Raw genomic sequence first — 18,360 nt, 5'->3', positions numbered from 1 at the left:
TGTGAGGTGAGTGATATTTCAAGGCGAAAAACACTTAATGATTACAGATGCATAGCTGGAAATAGAGTTTACACAACCCTAACCACACTGATTAATCAAACTGAACTTCTCTAATAGTAATCTACAAAGGTACTGTCAGGAGCTCTTTTAAAATTTCTAGTAAAACAGATTTTTTTCTTACTTGTACTAAGTGGAAATGAGTCTGTTCCCATAGAGCATTCTAGGTCCCCTTAACTCTGAAATACCCATTTGCTTCAGGAATGGAGACTCTTCCCGCCCACATTCTTTACCTAGTGCCAGCGAGACTTAACAGTAACCTCGGATCCTGAATACTCCAGCCATGAAACGTAGAGCTGGGGGTGAAGACAAACCACTTCAAAGGAGGGTAGGGTTTAAACTGTGGTCCTTCACTACCAGCTGAGCTATCGAAGGGCACATGGATAAAGCAGATGTGGTATATGTGTATAGACATATACAATGGCATATTACACAGCCATCAAAAAGAATGAACTCTTGCCATTTGCAACAACATGGATGGAACTAGAGGGTATTATGCTGAATGAAATAAGTCAGTCAGAGAAAGACAAGAACCCTATGATTTCAGTCATGTGGCATTCAAGAGACAAAACCCGTCAGCACAGGGGAAGGGAAGGGCAAATAAAGCAGGACAAAAACAGGGAGACAAACCATGAGAGACTCAACTCTAGGGAACAAACTGAGGGTTGCTGGAGGGGAGGTTGGTGGGGGGATGGGGTAACCGGGTGCTGGGCATTACGGAGGGCACTTGATGCAGTGAGCACTGGGTGTTCTGTGCAACTGATGAACCACTAAATTCCACCCCTGAAACCAGTAGTACACTATACGTTAACTAACTAGACTTCAAAAAAAATTTTTTTTTAAAGAGGATAGGGTTTGGGTTTGGTGTTCGCTGAAGAGTATGAGACAGCCCGATCAGGATTTTCCCAGGAAAGGGAGAAAGAGTGAAAGGAGGATTTTTCCCTGCGGACTCACTTGTGATCTTTATGTGGCTTTTGCAGTGGATCTATTGAGCCTGTCGGCGGCATGCGAAGCCTTGGACCAGCACAACCTCAAGCAAAATGACCAGCCCATGGACATTCTGCAGGTCATTAATTGTCTGACCACTATTTATGATCGCCTGGAGCAAGAACACAACAATCTGGTCAACGTCCCTCTCTGCGTGGATATGTGCCTCAATTGGCTGCTGAATGTTTATGACACGTACGTATGGCCAGCTCTTTATGGACTCTGCCACAGTACGCTTAGTTTTCAGAGTGGTGCGGATGTAATTAGCATCACAACAGGGGCCCCAGTGTAGAAATACTGTCCTCAGGATGAAAGGTGCCCAGTGCTGTCCCCGTGATAAATCATTTGTGTCTTCACCGAAGCCGAAAAATACTTGGATCAACTAGGAGGTGAGAGCTGGAATGTAGATTGCTCTCAGAAAACAAACAAAACCCTGAGATCATCATTTTTCATGCTCATGTTTCACATAGTAGAATGAGTCAGTGTGTAGCCTTTTCTTGCCTGTGTCATTTGCATTCCTCCATCCACTTTTCGGGGGCGGCTCCCACTTGGTGGCAGAAATGGATGTGCTCCTGGATCTGCTGGCACACCTGTCACCGGATCTGAAGAGCGTTCGCTGACACTCAGGAGCTTTTTGCCGAGAATGGTGAATTGATAAGCCACACAAAGCGAGAACAAGCCCTTTCTGGAGCCAACTTGGCTTCTCAAACCGAGCAAGGTTCAGAACATTCACCTCCCTTCCTCACTCTCCCGGACGATACTTGTTTACTTCTCTTGGATTGCACACAGGAGGTATCCCCAGTTCTTAGTTTTGTCTTGAGCTTACTGAAGGCCGATGAGGAAGGTAGCAGACGTAATTGGTCTTAATTTTGACTAATTCTTCTTACACCTCAAAATGATGACATGCCTCATTTCATGTGCTAGCGAGAACATACCCCGTTTGGGAATCTGGAAGCTTTTCTGAGAGGAGTTGCATTCCAGCTGTTTTGCCTTTGTTGGAGATTTCTGCCACCCCTGTGATTAAAATGTATACTTTCTTCTTTGGTATTTTGATAAGGTCGTCCTTTTTGAATTCCAAGACCACCTGGCTGTTTAATTCTGGTAATTATTTACCAAACCCTTGAACTTACTGGATTTTCATTGTGGAGTACCCTTAACATTTGCTCTGATAAGGGTTTGTACTCAGGTGTTCCTTCGCATACGTTTTGGCGCTGTGCTCTTTGTAGAAGACATCTGAATGGATTCTGGGTATCTAGAGCTTCCCTTCTACCTGCCTGGCAATTATTTGGGGGCAATTTTAACTCCTTGAAGACCTGTGTCATACTTTAGGAAGTTTACTTGTTAAACTTTGATTTGCCATGCTTAAAGAGGTGAAAATATAAGGAAATCTTCCAATGATCGTAATGTTGTTAGGGCGTTAGATCCTGTTTGACTAAGGGATTTAGTAAATTGTACCAGTTAAAAGTTGAGCATATTGTTCACCCAAAGTAAACCCAGTTGGGATGTATTCTTTGCAGTTTTGAAGTGCTAAATGGGAGAATTATTATATAATATCTTTGTCTCTTTAAGCATCATGTAAGGTTCACTTTATTTCTCTAACAAAGTAAAAGCTGCAAATCACTGAAAATCATTTTCTACAAAATGGAACATTCTTTCATTTTCATGTTTCATCCCCCCCCCATGGATAGAATGAACCATTTATACCTTTGTCATGAAGAATGCTATATTTTAGCTTTATATGAAAAGTGAAAGTGTAAACACATTTAAAACACCAATACAGCAGTAGATTGTTTTTAAATGGCTCTTCAAGATCATATATTTGAATGTTCTTTAATACAGGATATCTTACATTTCTTAAGATAAATGTGTGTATTTTATATTACGTGTCATGTGGCCTCAAGGGAGTGATTGTCTTCTCAGTCAGGGGCAGTCTGAGGACAGTCTCAGAGTGCTGGGTTTTTGGGGGGGGGCGTCAGTAAGCACAGAAGGCAATTTGTTGAGGAACCAAAGTAACTTGGTGCATAGTAGTAATCCTTCCACTTACCAATTTAAACACCCAGGTGGCTCTCCATTGAATAGAAGGATAATTTTTATTCTTTTTATGTAGCGCTACTGTTACAATTCAAGTAAGGGCTTTTAAGAATGGGAAACTTGGTAAAAGTTCCTTGGTCAGAGTGGTCACGTTTGGGTCACATTCGAGACCAGATAGATGAGGCAGATAACAAAGATAGTATATAGTAAACAGACAGGTTCTTCCCAGATTTTAATAAGACCATTGGTTTCATACAACAGCGGGCAGTAGAGTTCCTGTATCCAAGGGTTTATTTGTTTGTTTGTTTTTCTTAAGAAGTGTTTACCATCTATTAAAGTGTTAGTAATTGTTTCCTGGTTTGATTATTCGAAATAGGGGACGAACGGGGAGGATCCGGGTCCTGTCTTTTAAAACTGGCATCATTTCTCTGTGCAAAGCCCATTTGGAAGACAAGTACAGATGTAAGTCTCGTGTATTAACTTTATCTTCTTTTATTAACGTTGACTGATTTACACCAGTTGTAGATGGGGAGTGCCTCGTGTTCTGTGGTGATAGCGGGCCCCCTTGTAAGATACGGAACTGCTTTTAGAGTGTCCTCAAACTTGGTTTGTGCCGTTGCCTGTCAAACATGAAATGGCAGGTATTTAAATAGAGAATGAGGATTAACTTCTCCAGTCCAAGTATGATTTTACATTACATTGACTGTGTCTAAATAAAACACATGTTTCTAGAGGATAAAGTCTGATTTCCTAACCCCTTTGTAGAAGTCAGAAAAATAAATGTGAGGGTTTAATTCATGTGCTTGCTTAGTTTTTGGATTCTTATTTAAAGAGTACTATCTGGCATTCGTGTTCCAGAAGCATTGTTTATTTTATAATCATCTTAGCGCACATTGTACAGTTCTGTGACGTGACTAACATTTTATTACTTAAGACACAGAGAGCTTGCCATTTCTTTCAGGGTAAATATCACCTTATAGAATTCCCTTTTGGTTAGCTCTTGGGTTCTTCGGCTTAAAATGCGTGAATCCGAATGAAAAGCAAATGCTAGAGGAGCAGTGGTTGCAACGACTAAGCGATTCGTTCCCGTTGTGAAGGACTGTACTTGTTATTCCCCTTTAAAGGTTCGTAAGAAGTCTTGATGGTAGGAATATTAAGCAAACCTCGCCTATCATGTCCTGTCTCTTTTCCCTTAAGGCCTAGCCACACAGGGATGAGATGTGCCGAGCTTAAAGATGGGCAGGAGATAAAAGAGATTGAATTTCTCTAAAGCCCCTCTGTGTCCTACTGCTCATTTCCCCCCAGGAGTAAGTCTCAAAATACACAGGCCCTTTTAGCTCTCACTTTTATGTCGTTTCCACTTGAGTTTTTTAATCCTCGGATCCAAAGAAAAAGAACTGAACGGCTTTCGTTAACCATTTAAAAAGGTGTTTTGGGTAAAGTAGAATATTTCTGTGGGTTTTTCTTCTTTAAATAGTGGAATTATTTACAGGTTAGTTTGTAATCTAACCTTATCAGTGGTATGGTACCAGCCCATCGTAATAACCAAAGGGAGCTTTGAGCCTGTGTTTCGAATAACTCAAGAGCGAACGTGTTTTGAGGTTGGTGAAACAAAAATACGAACTTCAGATTGGGATAGGAGAAGATAAGAGTTTCAAATGTGCTTATGAAAAGGAAACACTTCCCTTGAATTTACTTTTGTTGGCAACTTTTTGAATTTAAGGTATGATTGAAATGATTTTATTTCTGAGAAGAAGACATAACATGTCAAGTGCTGGGTATTCATTTATTCCGTGACACTTGGCGTACACAGCTGAGCAGATACGGTTCCTGCCCTCGTGGGGGATATCGTTCTTCAGCCCCAAAGACAGACATGTATTAGACCAATGTATAAAGTGATAGGAACTAATTTACGAACATATACAGAATCCTGTGGGAACACATGCAAGAAACTCTGTGATCTTAGGACTTGATAAGGAAGTTCCAATTTGGGTCTATTTTGAATCTCTGATGTCCAAAGAGGATGGTGCTTCGAACCAGTTACATGGTTCTTACTGCTAAAATATTTATTTTATGATAATGGTTACATCCTATATATAAAACCTTTCCCAAAGGATGACATTTTGGCTTAGGAAAATTCAGGTGTCACGACTATATATAAACTCACGTTTCTGGCAGGGCTATAGTTTATTTAAAAGCTGTCACACTTTATATATACACACGGTGATGATTAACTTGATCCATAAAAATAGTAAATGTGCCGCTGTGCACATTGAATTAGAAGGAACCCCCCTCTGTGGGAATGTTGGCTGCTCTCAGTAAGTAAGTGCTTGGAATTGAGGTAGGTGGTAGGTTCTGCCGTCATCGACGTGGTGCTGCTTTTTGATTGTTGAAATGCCCTTCTTCCTTTTGTAGACCTTTTCAAGCAAGTGGCAAGTTCAACAGGATTTTGTGACCAACGAAGGCTGGGCCTCCTCCTGCATGACTCTATCCAGATCCCAAGGCAGTTGGGTGAAGTCGCATCCTTCGGGGGCAGTAACATTGAGCCGAGTGTCAGGAGCTGCTTCCAGTTTGTGAGTTACTCATCTTCTTAAGTAACATGTTTCTTTTTCTGTGTTTTAGAAATTAATGAGAAAATAAGAACATACACCTTGAGTTTCTCACATTAGTTCCAGTGCAGGCAGGTGGGTAGGCGATTGATTTGAAACTTCTGGAGGCAATGGCTTCTGGACTCTGGATTTTGGAAGAGAGGACAGTAAGGAGAGAGGAAAAGAAGTGTCTGTCTGCACCAGGGACCATGGCTAGTTAGTTGCCGGGAGGGAAGGGCATCTGCAGTGGTTCAGCAAGGAAGGAAATACAACTCCAGCCACAGAAATCCGTTGTAAATCAGAAACTCACTACTGTGGGGCGCCTGGGTAGCTCAGTGGGTGAAACCGTCTGCCTTCAGCTTGGGTCATGATCCCAGGGTCCTGGAATCGAGCCCCGCATCGGGCTCTCTGCTCAGCAGGTAGCCTGCTTCCTCCTCTCTCTCTGCCTGCCTCACTGCCTGCTTGTGATCTCTGTCAAATAAATAAATAAAATCTTAAAAAAAAAAAGAAAAAAAGAAACTAACTTTTGTAGGTGAGTCTTTTAGTCTCTTAACTTTTATCCCTGTATTTCTTTTTTAAAAAGATTTTACTTATTTATTTACTTATTTGAGAAAGAGAAATAGCACGAGCAGAGGGAGGGGCAGGCAGAGGGAGAGAACGAAGCAGGGAGCCTGATGCTGGGCTCGATCCCAGGACCCTGGCATCATGACCTGAGCTGAAGGCAGACGCTTACCTGCTTGAGCCACCGAGGTGCTGGTGACCATCACTTTTTGAAGCTGTCCTTTTGCAGCTTGGCATTCCTCTATAATCCGAAGGCCTGATTAGTGACTCCACATGTAACGAGATCAGTTTCTTCTGCTGGTGTCCATCCGTAGCCCAGCACACGGCTTGTCCATTCTCTTACCCCATCCCGTGGCCTTTTCCACACCAGTCAGTGCCCCAGAGACAGTGTCTTCCTGCACTCCATTGAGAGACATGTAGGCTTTTTCCCTTGTTTGCCGAGGTAGGTAATGTTGTAGTGAACATCTTCACCCATTTAGCAACATGTTTTCCTTGATTGAAGTTTTCCCTTAGGATAAATTTTCAGGAATGAGATTACCAGACTGAAAGAGTTTTTGTGGCTTTTGATACAAACTATTGCTGGATGGCTCGTTGTCAAAACTTGTTCCTCTTTGTAATAGCACCGGCCCTGAAGGATTGAGATATTTGCGGTATCCCATTATTCACAGTGATCTTTGAAGTTTGAGTATTTTTTTGTTGTTTTTAATTTTGTTTTTCAGTGCTAAGCGCTGTTTTCTTCTATGGAGTTTCTCAATCCATTGTAATCCCGTGAACCAGAGAACTAGCTGTAGAGATAAGCAGATAACCGGTTTAGGCAGACTGTCTTTGGCCACAGACGAGGGTAAAACCACAGGCCTAGGAGGCAGAACGTTGTGAATATTTACATGTTTTAAGCCATTTCAGCGTTCATTTAAAAGTCAACGAAGCACCCCAAGGAAATGCCTACATAATAAGCTCCCTTATTTAGCGCTGGACATATTTTTAGGATTGTTGGGCCAAGTTATGGCACAGTAGCTATAAATATAAAAAAGACGTGGAGAAATAAATGCATTTCTTCACCTCATGCTCAGAGTCCCCAAAATGTAAACAGGCTATCAGTACCTCTAGATTTTTTTTTTTTTGCACTCTGTTCCAGAATGGAGACACAAGTAACTTTCATAAAATGATTACTAACGACCACAAATAATCCAGATTCATTTTTTAAAATCCAGTTGGAAAGCAACTGTAATGGCCTGAGTTGTTTTTCCAAAGCATTGTTTTCTCTTTAATCAAATTTCAGTTACTCTTTAAATTCTAGTTGTACAGAACACACGTGTTGCTATAAATGCGTAGGCACACAGTTGTTTGGGTACTGTGGCTTAGGTTGAGAGCAAGGGACAGAGTGTAGGTCCGCTGATAGCCGACAGCCATGGACGACCCCTGGAGCCCTTGTCCCATGTCCCACAGTACTGCCTGTGGCTGTGGCTACCACCACCCTCACTGCAGGCTCTTTTTTTAAGATTTATTTATTTTTGTGAAGGGGGTGGAGGAGGGGCAGAGAGAGAATCGCAAGCAGACTCCGTGCTGAGCTCTGGGCCCGAACCCTACAAGGGGGTGGGGGAGCTTGATCTCACAACCCTAAGTTCAGGACCTGAGCTGAAACCAAGTGTCAGACTCTGAACTGACTGAGCCACCCAGGCGCCCCTGGCTCTTTTTGTTCGTTGAAATAGACAATATACTTGACATATTACATGGTGTAAATGTAAGCTATACTATGCGTTGACTTGATACATTAATATATTGTAATGTGATTGCCATTGCAGTGATAGTTAGCGTTTCTATCACATCATACAGTTCTCATTTCTTTCGTAGAGATAAGTAAGATACCGTCTCGCTCTCAAGTGGGAGTCAGGACAAGGGGTCACCGAACAGAAGCTCTGCCTTCCCAAATGCTGTGCTCTTGTCAGGAGCCATGTCCCTGTACTTCCATGTGCCGCATCCTTTGGCTAGATGCCCCTGTTCTTCCCTGACCACATGTCTCTGTCTTAGTAATAGCAACGCTGTCTTCTTAGTGTCGAAACTTGGAACTCAGTCTGTCTTCGCATATGTAGTGAGTGTGTCCTGGCTAGCCAGTCTCCAAGCTCTTGGGAGTGTCTTCTGTGAGCCTAGGGGTGATATCTGTTAAGAGACAAACAGGGGTAACAGGTAGAAGTTATTTTCTTACGGTTTTCCTACTGTATTTTCTGAATTTTCTTCTTTGAACATTCAGAATTAGAAAAAAATAAAGTGCTAACTTTTTTTGTTTTTAAGAGAAAGAAACCTCTTCTGTCTGATCTCCTTCCTTGCCACTCTTAGTATTCTCTACACCCTGACCTTGTCATTGCTCTTACTGCTCTCATACCGGTTTTCAAGAAACGTATTCGCTATATGGTATCATGCATAGCAATCCGGTTCTTCCCATGGCCCACTGCATAAATCCTAATTTTTCTGATTCTCAGGCCTTTCCTAATCTGCTTCCATAACCATCCACCACTGGCTTTTACCACCACGAAATGGGTTCTCCCTACCCTTTGTACCTACTATGCTTACAAATAATATCATCACCGTTGCTACTGATAATCATACCAGACCATAGTTCACATGAATTCTGTCCTTGAATCTCACCAATCCTTTGAGGAGAATGGAATGGGCAAGCTGTGGGGGTTGTGTTTTTCTTATTATTTAAATGGATGAATAAGGGGCGCCTGGGTGGCTCAGTGGGTTAAAGCCTCTGCTTTCAGCTCAGGTCATGATCCCAGGGTGGTGGGATTGAGCCCCACACCTCGCTCTCTGCTCAGCAGGGAGCCTGCTTCCTCCTCTCTCTCTGCCTGTCTCTCAGCCTACTTGTGATCTCTGTCAAATAAATAAATAAAATCTTTTTTAAAAATGGATGAATAATTTACTTCTGCCCCTCAAGGCCCTCAGCTGACAGAAGACTTCAGTTCCTACTCTGGTGTCCCCAAACCCCCACTCACCAGCCCAGTCCCCAGTACGCACATTTTGATTCTGCTGTCCACTCTCCTGAGGTAACAGGCCTTTGTTCTGCGTCCCTGCTGGAATACGAGATGCCCTAAAAAAATGGGAACGTAGGGGATTAGGGGTAAGAGGAATGGTCATCTTAAGAACTTGAGTATCGGCAGTTAGATGTTTCTAGTAGGATGTTGGGAACATTCTGTGTGTACAGAGCCAGGAGGGGTTTATGTTACTTCGGTTTGGGATCATTTTGTTCACCTCACAGTTGCTGTCCTGGCCGTGGTGCACTCTCCCTCCGCCAGGTGCTCTGGCCAGCCACCTCCTGTTTCCCTGTGTACTGCAAATGAAAATGTGCTGTTTGCTGCAGCGAAAGATAACAGGAGTGAAAATGCCCTTTGTCCTTTATCTGAAGTGTAAAGACCTTGGGATGGAGGCCAGGCTGGCAGGGCTGTGCTCAAAGACCTCTATTTCTAACCCTCAGGAAACAGAGGAGGGAAGTCCTTGTTTTCTCCTACGAATGGGCTCCTTGTATCACAGAAGGAGAAGTTGACTTCAGAAGAAAACTGACTTCTTTCGGGTTGGTACAGTTAGAAGGGCATCGCTTCTGATTCAGACCAGAGCCAAGAAGTGGCCAAGAGAGAGGGCTGTTTTCATGTGCAAGGTTCACTGGGTAATCTTGTAAAGCTTTGCTTAGCTCAGGTCTGGATCTCTCCGTTCTGGACACGGATGCCCAGCAGTATGAATGCACTTCAGTACTGCTGAACTGGCTACTTAAAAATGGGTAAGATAGTAAATTTTAGGGTATGTGTATTTAACCACAATAAAAGAAGTTGTGGTAGAAACCCCAAAATAGCTCTAAATCAGAGAGTAAGGGAAATCACCATAACGTGCAAGTACAATGTTTTGCCTTTATTTAAAAATCAGTATCAGTCTTTCCAGGAATTACCCAGTAAGCCGGGACCCAAAGTCATATCTGTGGCTATCAAAAAGGAAAATTCTCCATAAATGTATGGATTTGACAGTGGTGTGTTCATTGAGAATAAATGAGGCAACAGGATAATGTTTCTGCTTTAGAAGCTTACTGTGGTCAACACAGGTAGTGGGAAACGGACTTTTTTGGGTAGTAAAAGTGATGTTTTGGAACTAGTTTGTTCCTTTTTTTTTAAGATTTTATTTATTCATTTGACAGAGAGAGAGAACACAAGCAGGGGGAGTGGTAGGCAGAGGGAAAGGGAGACATACGCTCCCGCCGACGGGATCCCAGGACCTGGGGATCATGACCTGAGCCAAAGGCAGACACTTAACCGACTGAGCCACCCAGGTGCCCGAAACTAGTTTATTTCAATTAATGTATCATCAGGTTGCTCTTTATTTCATAATCCTTGGAAACAACTCTACTGTCACAATGGATTGACTCTTGTGACCTGAGTAAGGCCGGGCATGCCCTGGCAGTTAGTCACACAGACTGCCCAAAGGAACCTTGGAGACTGACCACATCTGTCCTTTTTCTAATGAGAAGGCTGAAGCCCAGAGAGGGGAGGACTTGCTGCATTCTGCATACCGTAATTATATCATGTCAGATCTAGACAGAAGGCCTAAGCTCCCTGTGTTCCAAGCCAGTATTTCCTTCTGCTAAGCCATCTGAGTGGAAATAGAAGGCTTTAACTGGTTCAAATACCAGGCTGAATGAAGAGCTAAGAACATATGAATTTTTGGTTATAATAGGATGACATGGATAAATGAACACCCTTATCACTACGGCAGTGCATGTGTATGTGCACACACACCACGCATGCCCCATGATCTTTATTTATAAGATTCCGTTCCCAGTGGCAGGTGGCTAAGTCTTCCTGCAAATGGAACCAATTAATACTGCCTTTTAAGTGGAAAACTTTATACCTTTAAGTGACTCCACAAAAGAGTCGTGTATCTGTAAATTGGTATTGAGCAGTGGCCTGATAATTACCCCCATCCCGCCTGGGAGTTTGTAGTGTTTTCTTCTGTAAACATTTTAAGGACTTATTGCTGAGATGCATTTGAGTATGCCAACTTTATACTCAGGATGCTTCACCTACAAGAGCTTGGGCACCAGACTCTGTTTATTTTACATTTGTTTCCTGCCTCCTGTTGTACTCATGCATTCAAAATGAGTAAGTTGCTTTTTCATCTATCTTGTGAATTTTTATATTCATATGACAAAAATGAATATCATCAATGTACAGTTGCTATAATAGAGAATGATACAGAAATGAGAATAAATTACAACTTCAACTGTTGGGAGCAAGTCCCCCCCACCCCCGCCCATGTAAATAATCATTCCAGAATACCGAGAGTAGTAGTGAGTGGCAGAGTGGTTTAAGTGCATAGGCCCTGAAGCCAGCTCCCTGGGTTAAAAGCCCAGCTCTGCTATCATTTTTAACCTTGCTGGCCCCTGTGCTTGGGGGGTGCATGGGGGGCTCAGTGAGCCGGTAGAGGGGGAGCGCTCGGAGTTGCAGCAGGCACACGGGAGGTACTTAGTAACTGTTAGCTTCTGGTGATGTAAAGTGTGTTGAAACATGAGCCTATCCTACCAAGATTAAGAATTCCTTTTATCTGTAACCGAGCATCTGTGGATTCGATTTTAGAGGCTCTCGACATACTGTTTTCTCACTGAGTGTGAAAATACTGTGCCAGGACACTTCTGAATCCGTTTGACAGCATTCCTTGTGCCAATTGATCACATTTTATATTATCCATCCTTAAAATAACTCCTAAAAATTCTATTTTGCTTAGGTTGCCTTTAGCTTTTTGTTCAATAATTGAAATATGGGCCCTTCAGTTCCATAGACGTTCTTTTCACACCCCTTTGGGTGGTAAATGTTGAACTCATGTTCGCTTGAGCTCCTGATGGATACTGACTAATAACTACAGTATTTGTAAGTTGCTGCAATTTGGTATTCATAAATAGAGGTAGTTTCGCCACGCTCCTATGGGCCCTGCTTATGGACAGAATTCCTGCAGCTTTTCAGGAAGGCTCTTTTATTAAGAGTAATACCAGTATTGTCTTGAGTTGACTTCTCAATTGCTGGGTTTTTAAAAATTATCAGCTGTGGTGGGTTTAGCTTCATAGTTACCCATTTCTTTTGTTGTGGTTTGTGTGGTTAACTTCTCAATGTGGGGTGATGGTTATTTTCTTCAGTATTTTGAGGGTAGGTTTGTGTTGTAGTTGAAACCTGGTTCATGCATACACTTAAACTGCTAAAGAAGATAATTGGTGTCCTTTTCTTTGCTCGACATTCTTTTTTTAAGAAAGATTTTATTCATTTATTTGAGACAGGGATAGAGCACCAGCAGGGGTGGGGGCAGAGGGAGAAGCAGATTTTCTGCTCAGCGCCGCAGAGCCCTACACAGGGCTCCATCCCAGGACTGTGAGATACCACGATCTGAATGGAAGTCACTCAACCAACTGAGCGACCCAGGTGCCCCGCCTTGCTCAAATGCCTAAAGTAGTATTTCATTATTATGACCAAATTTCCCTTTTCCTTCCTCCCTCCCTCCTTCCATCTTTCCCTTCCCTTCCCACAAGAGTTGAGTCAGAGGTGCTAATGAAAACCGTTTTTTGAGAGGCATGCTTTCAGTTGGAAGAATATTCTAGATTCCCTTTAATCAGTTCACCATTAATTCTAATTCACATTGAACTTACTAGAAAAACTGATGTAAACAAGGAAACATGAGGCCATTATTACCATTTTCTTTTTTCCTTGTTTGTCACTGGCTTATAAATTGAATTTTTAATGGAAGGTTCTTCCTGCAAAGATTATTTAAGATAAAGAATAGTATAAAACTTCTTCCTGGGATCTCCTTATCTATTTATCTAAGGTCCTTAGGGTATCTTAATTTTCTAAAACCTAGTGGGTTCCCCCCCCCAGTTGTTTGTTTTTTTTTTTTTTTTGCATTTGATAAAATATTTTATTTTATATTTATTTTTTTAGAGACGGGGTGGGGGGGGGTGGGCAGAGGGAAAGAGAATCTTAAGCAGTCTCCATGCCCAGCGCAGAGCCTGGGGGTGGGGAGGGGGGTGCAGAGGGTTTTGATCTCAGGACCCTGAGGTCACAACCTGAGCCAACTTCAAGAGCCAACTTCAGACTTTTAACTGACTGAGCCACCCAGGCACTCCTGATAAAATCGTTTTAAAATTTTTTCTATCTTTTTTTAAAGTTACATTTAAAAAAAACCCAACACGCAGTTAAATTTATTCCGGTGGTCAGTTCTGTTAGTTTAGACAAATGCATTTTGTTGCCATCACTACATTCAAGGCACAGAACATTTCCATCACCCCTAAAATTCCCTCTTCCTTTATTGTCATCCCACCTGCTCCCAGTCTCTGGAAACCATTACCGTGTTTTCTGTTCCCATGGTTTTGACGTTTCCTAAACTGGATTTCAAATGGAGAGTTAACATTATATCTTCAACTTTAGCAAAACATGTCCTGATACCTACTTGAGAAAATACATTCTGTGATATCCACAGACAGATGTTTGTATGTGTGAAACTTCTCTGTTAAGAACTCTAGCATAAATTAATGTGGAGCATACTTAGGGATTTGCATAGATTTAAAAATTGTGCTTACATTCCCTGGAGCCATGGTGTTAATTGGTTTATTAGTCAGGAGGAGTGGAGAGCCTGAGGTCAGGACAGTTGTCCTTGAACATGTAAATGAGGAGTAGGTAATCACCTTGTGTTATTGTTTGGGCTGATTTTATCTTTAATGAGTAATTTAGAGTCCTGATTAATATTTAGAGCAGTGACTGCAGGCTTCCAACCTGCTCATTATCTTCAGAACTTTAAATAAAATACTTGATTTCTACCCAAGACAGCAGTTACAGGAAGCCTTTTACCTCTTCTCTCACAAACACAACTCTTGACCGCTCCATCTTTATTTCAGACATGAAAAATGTCTGAATGTGGGGATTCTTAAATGTTTTTATGCTGAAAATTCACAGATAACCATGAAAAAGCACATCTAGACAGAGTATGAAAGGATGTTTTAGGAACAGTGTAGCTAAGAGAACAGGGAGGAAATCAGTTTGGTGTTAGGTTTGTATTTTTTAAGAAAAGTAATCCTGAAGAGCCTTTCACATTTTATATCAGTGACATTAATGCCATCTCCCCCCACCTTTTAATAATTATTAAAGTCACTCTTTGGCACCTGGGTGGCTCAATCAGTTGGGTATCTGCCTTTGGCTCAAGTGATGAGCCCCATGTCCTCCGGTGCCCTGCCCAGTGGGGAGCCTGCTGCTTCTGCCTGCGTGCCTTCTCTCTCTCTCCCCCTCTTTATCTCTCACCCTTTCTATCCCTTCCTCTCTCTCTGTCTCTGTCTCTCTCTCTGTGTCAAATAAATAAATTCTTTTTTTAAAAAAAGTAAAGTCACTCACCCTCCCACCTGCCTTGCCCACCTCATGAAGGGGTGATTTAGAAGAAACCATGGTTTCCAACCAGCATTTTATTTTGGAAAAATTCAAGCATAGAGAAGAATGGAAAGGCTAGTGTAATGAGCAGTCATACATCTCATACATACAGCCTTTGGTTAGCATTTTATCCCATGAATGTTCTCCTTCCTCACGCTTTTACCCCCTGTAGGTACATATATTTGAATACACACACAAGCACAGTTTTTCCCTTTACTGTTTAAGTCAAGGGACATCACAACATCAAACATAAACCCCTAAACAGTTCACCACATGGTGGTTTTTTTTTTAAAGGACTTTCTCCATAACTATAAAGCTATCATCATGCAAATTTCACACTGAAGCAGTAGCATCATCTAGCATGCAGTCCACATTGAAATCTCCCCATTGCTCTAGAATGTTCTTTATGGGTGGCTCTTTTCTTCTGGGATCTAGTCAAGGTTTTTGTCTTGGATTTGCTTGTCATGTCTCCGTACTTCCACTTAATCTGAACAGTCCCCTAGCATTTTTTTCTCATTCATGACCCCAAGCTTTTTTTTTTTTTTTAAAGATTCTTATTTATTTGACAGAAGATAGGGAGAGAGAGAGAGAGCACAAGCAGGGGGAGAGGGAGAAGCAGACGCTCAACTGAGCAGGGAGCCTGACGCAGGGCTGGATCCCTGGACCCTGGGATCAGGACCCAAGGCGAAGGTGGATGCTTAACTGACTGCGCCACCCAGGCATTCGGTGACCATGACATTTTTGAGGAGCTCAGGCCTCTTCTCTTGAAGAATGTCCTATATTTGGGATTTTTCTAGTTATCTCCTCTAGCTTAGATACAGGTTAACATTTTTTGGCCAGAAGACACCAGAGGTGATGGTGTCTCCTTACAAGGTCACAGCTGGAGGGACAAAATAACACTTTGTTTTTACTGATAATGCTAAGTATGTTAAGGTGGTGTGTGCCAGATATTTCCATTGTAAAAGTATGTTTGTCCCTTTGTCATTAGGAAGCCATTTGCGTGATATTTTGAGACCCTATGAATATCCTGTTCCTTAAGAACCCTCCACTGTATAATTTTAGCCTCCTGATGATCCTTTTCTTTTTTTAAAAGACTATTTATTTATTTATTTATTTGACAGAGAGAGAGAGAGAGAGAGATCACAAGTAGGCAGAGAGGCAGGCAGAGAGAAAGGGGGAAGCAGGCTCCCCGCTGAGCAGAGAGCCCGATGTGGAGCTCCTTCCCAGGACCGTGAGATCATGACCTGAGTTGAAGGCAGAGGTTTAACCCACTGAGCCACCCAGGTGCCCTGCTTGATGATCCTTTTCTAATTAGGTGATCATATTGATGGTTGCATAAGAGAGATTTTCTGATTCTGCCTTTCTTTTCATACATAGTAGCTGGGTTTCTTCCGTAAAGAAGGGTTCCTGCTTCTTCCCTCTTTGTTTTTTTTTCCCCTCTCTGTTTTTGAGTATCACTGCAGACTTCCAAAGTGATGTTGAAGGTACAAGAAAAGACTTCTCCTGACTGAGCTGCCTTTGGATATGCTTTTTCCCATGGTATTACCTAAAATGCTACTGTACAGAATGGATGGTCCTTTTTCTCCATAGTAATGTAAATATATATTTAATAAATACATTTCAGGGGGCACCTGGGTTGCTTGCTGGGTAAAGAGTCTGCCTTCTGCTCAGGTGATGGTCCAACGTCCTGGGATTGAGTCCTCCATGGGGCTCTCTGCATTGGGGAGTCTGCTTGTCCCCCTACCTCTGCCACTCCCCTTGCTCATTCTCTCTCTTTCTCTTTCAAATAAATACTTTATAAATACATATATACATTTCTGTGTCAGTCAGTCAGCTCTTTTATAGGAGTGACAAGTTAACCAAAGCATGTAACATGAGCTCTGTGCGCAAGAAGATTTAGATGCTCGTAGGCTTTTTTTTTTTTTTTTAAGATTTTACTTGTTTATTTGACAGAGACACAGCGAGAGAGAAAACACAAGCAGGGGGAGTGGGAGAGGGAGAAGCAGGCTTTCTGCTGAGCAGGGAGCCCGATATGGGGCTTGATCCCACAATCCTGGGATCATGACCTGAGCCGAAGGCATAGGCTTAACGACTGAGCCACCCAGGAGCCCCTGCTCATAGGCTTTGCTGTTTCTTTTCCTTTTATGCTACTTCAGTATAGGTCGACTGAACCTATCAGACCTTGTAGCTTATATCTGCTGTAGCACATAATGGAAGGAGAAAGGATCTGTGTTACCAAAAAGAAGGGGAAAAGGAAGTGATTGGAAAGATAGGAGTATGTGTTTATCACAGTGGTTTTTGAGGTTTTACTTGTACTTTCATACAGCTGACAGTAGATGAGAATAGAATTTTGTTGAAGATTTAGTAGCTGGGTATTGTCCCAGCAGGCCTTCCTTACATATCAGAGTCTCTAGAACTCTCAGGCAAGTTAATGATTCCACAGATTTCAGAGATCAGCCTGTCTGTTTTCCTTGGAAATCACTTCTGTCTTTATTTTTTCAAGACTACTTTATGTGTACATATTGAAGTATTAAAGAAATAGATAATCTTGAGGGTTTCCTTAACTTTTTTGAGCCTTTTTTCATCTGAAACATAGTTAAACGTATCAGGAGCTATGTATCCCCCCCCTTTTAAAATTTTTCCTATCCTTTCTATTAATTAATGCGTTTTTCATTTTTATTTTTATTTTTTTTATTTTTAATTTTTTTAAAAGATTTTATTTATTTATTTGACAGAGATCTCAAGTAGGGGGAGGGGCAGGCAGCGAGAGAGAGAGAGAGAGAGAGAGAGAGAGGAGGAAGCAGGCTCCCCGCTGAGCAGAGAGCCCGATGTGGGGCTCGATCCCAGGACCCTGGGACCATGACCCGAGCCGAAGGCAGAGGCTTTAACCCACTGAGCCACCCAGGCACCCGCGGTTTTCATTTGTAAACTTCTTATTTTTAAAGTGTGCAATTTGAAAATTTTGACATGTGTTCACATGATGATTCCATTGTGGCAATCAAAATGAGCATATCTATCACCCCAAAAAGTGTTTTTAGGCCACTTGGTAATCTCTCCAGGTCCTCCCATGTCCCCTGCCACCCATCCCCATCTCTAGGTGGCAATTTACCTGGTTTCTGTCTCTGTAGATTATTTTGCATAGTCTGTAATTCTGTGCAAATTCTATGCAAATTACATGACAAACCCATTTTTGCTTTAACTCAGTATAACTGAGATTTATCTGTATTGTCTGTATCCATACGTCATTCTTTTTAAATTACTATACAGTATTACATTTTATGGGTATTCCACAATTTGGTTTTTTTTTCCTCCTATTTTTTAAAATTTTAATTCCAGTATTGTTAACATATAGTGTTATTAGTTGCAGGTGTACAACATAGTGATCAAACATTTTGTACAACACCCAGTGTTCATTACGACAAATGCACTCCTTAATCCCTTTCACCTGTTTCACTCACCCCCATCCCCTGTCCCTTTGGTAACCATGAGTTTGTTGTCTATAGTTTAGAGTCTGTTTCTTGATTTGGCTCACTCACTCGCTCATTGTCACTCTCTTTTTAACCTTTGCTTGTCTGTTTTGTTTCTTAAATTCCACATATGAGTGAAATCATTTGGTATTTGTCTCTGACTGATTTCACTTAGCAATATACTCTCCCGCTCCTTCCATGTTGTTGCAGGTGGCAAGACTTCATTATTTT

The 18,360-nt window shown here is 41.9% G+C and overlaps 1 protein-coding gene across 9 annotated transcripts in view; it reads left to right on the top strand.

The window, feature by feature from the left end:
• DMD (dystrophin) overlaps positions 1–18,360 on the top strand; it is a 2,197,254-nt gene that overhangs the window by 2,100,470 nt on the left and 78,424 nt on the right. For all 9 annotated transcript variants that reach the window (XM_032883124.1, XM_032883125.1, XM_032883122.1 and 6 more), the window contains 3 exons: positions 1,038–1,239; positions 3,452–3,537; positions 5,491–5,648. In XM_032883124.1, the coding sequence (XP_032739015.1) occupies positions 1,038–1,239; positions 3,452–3,537; positions 5,491–5,648 (446 nt within the window). The remainder of the gene's footprint in view (positions 1–1,037; positions 1,240–3,451; positions 3,538–5,490; positions 5,649–18,360) is intronic.

The sequence above is a fragment of the Lontra canadensis genome, unplaced genomic scaffold (assembly GCF_010015895.1).
Source record: "Lontra canadensis isolate GAN:19392208 unplaced genomic scaffold, GSC_riverotter_1.0 scaffold86, whole genome shotgun sequence".
Taxonomy (NCBI): domain Eukaryota; kingdom Metazoa; phylum Chordata; class Mammalia; order Carnivora; family Mustelidae; genus Lontra; species Lontra canadensis.
Note: the sequence above shows the minus strand (reverse complement) of the source record. Positions and strands in the feature narration are given on the sequence as shown.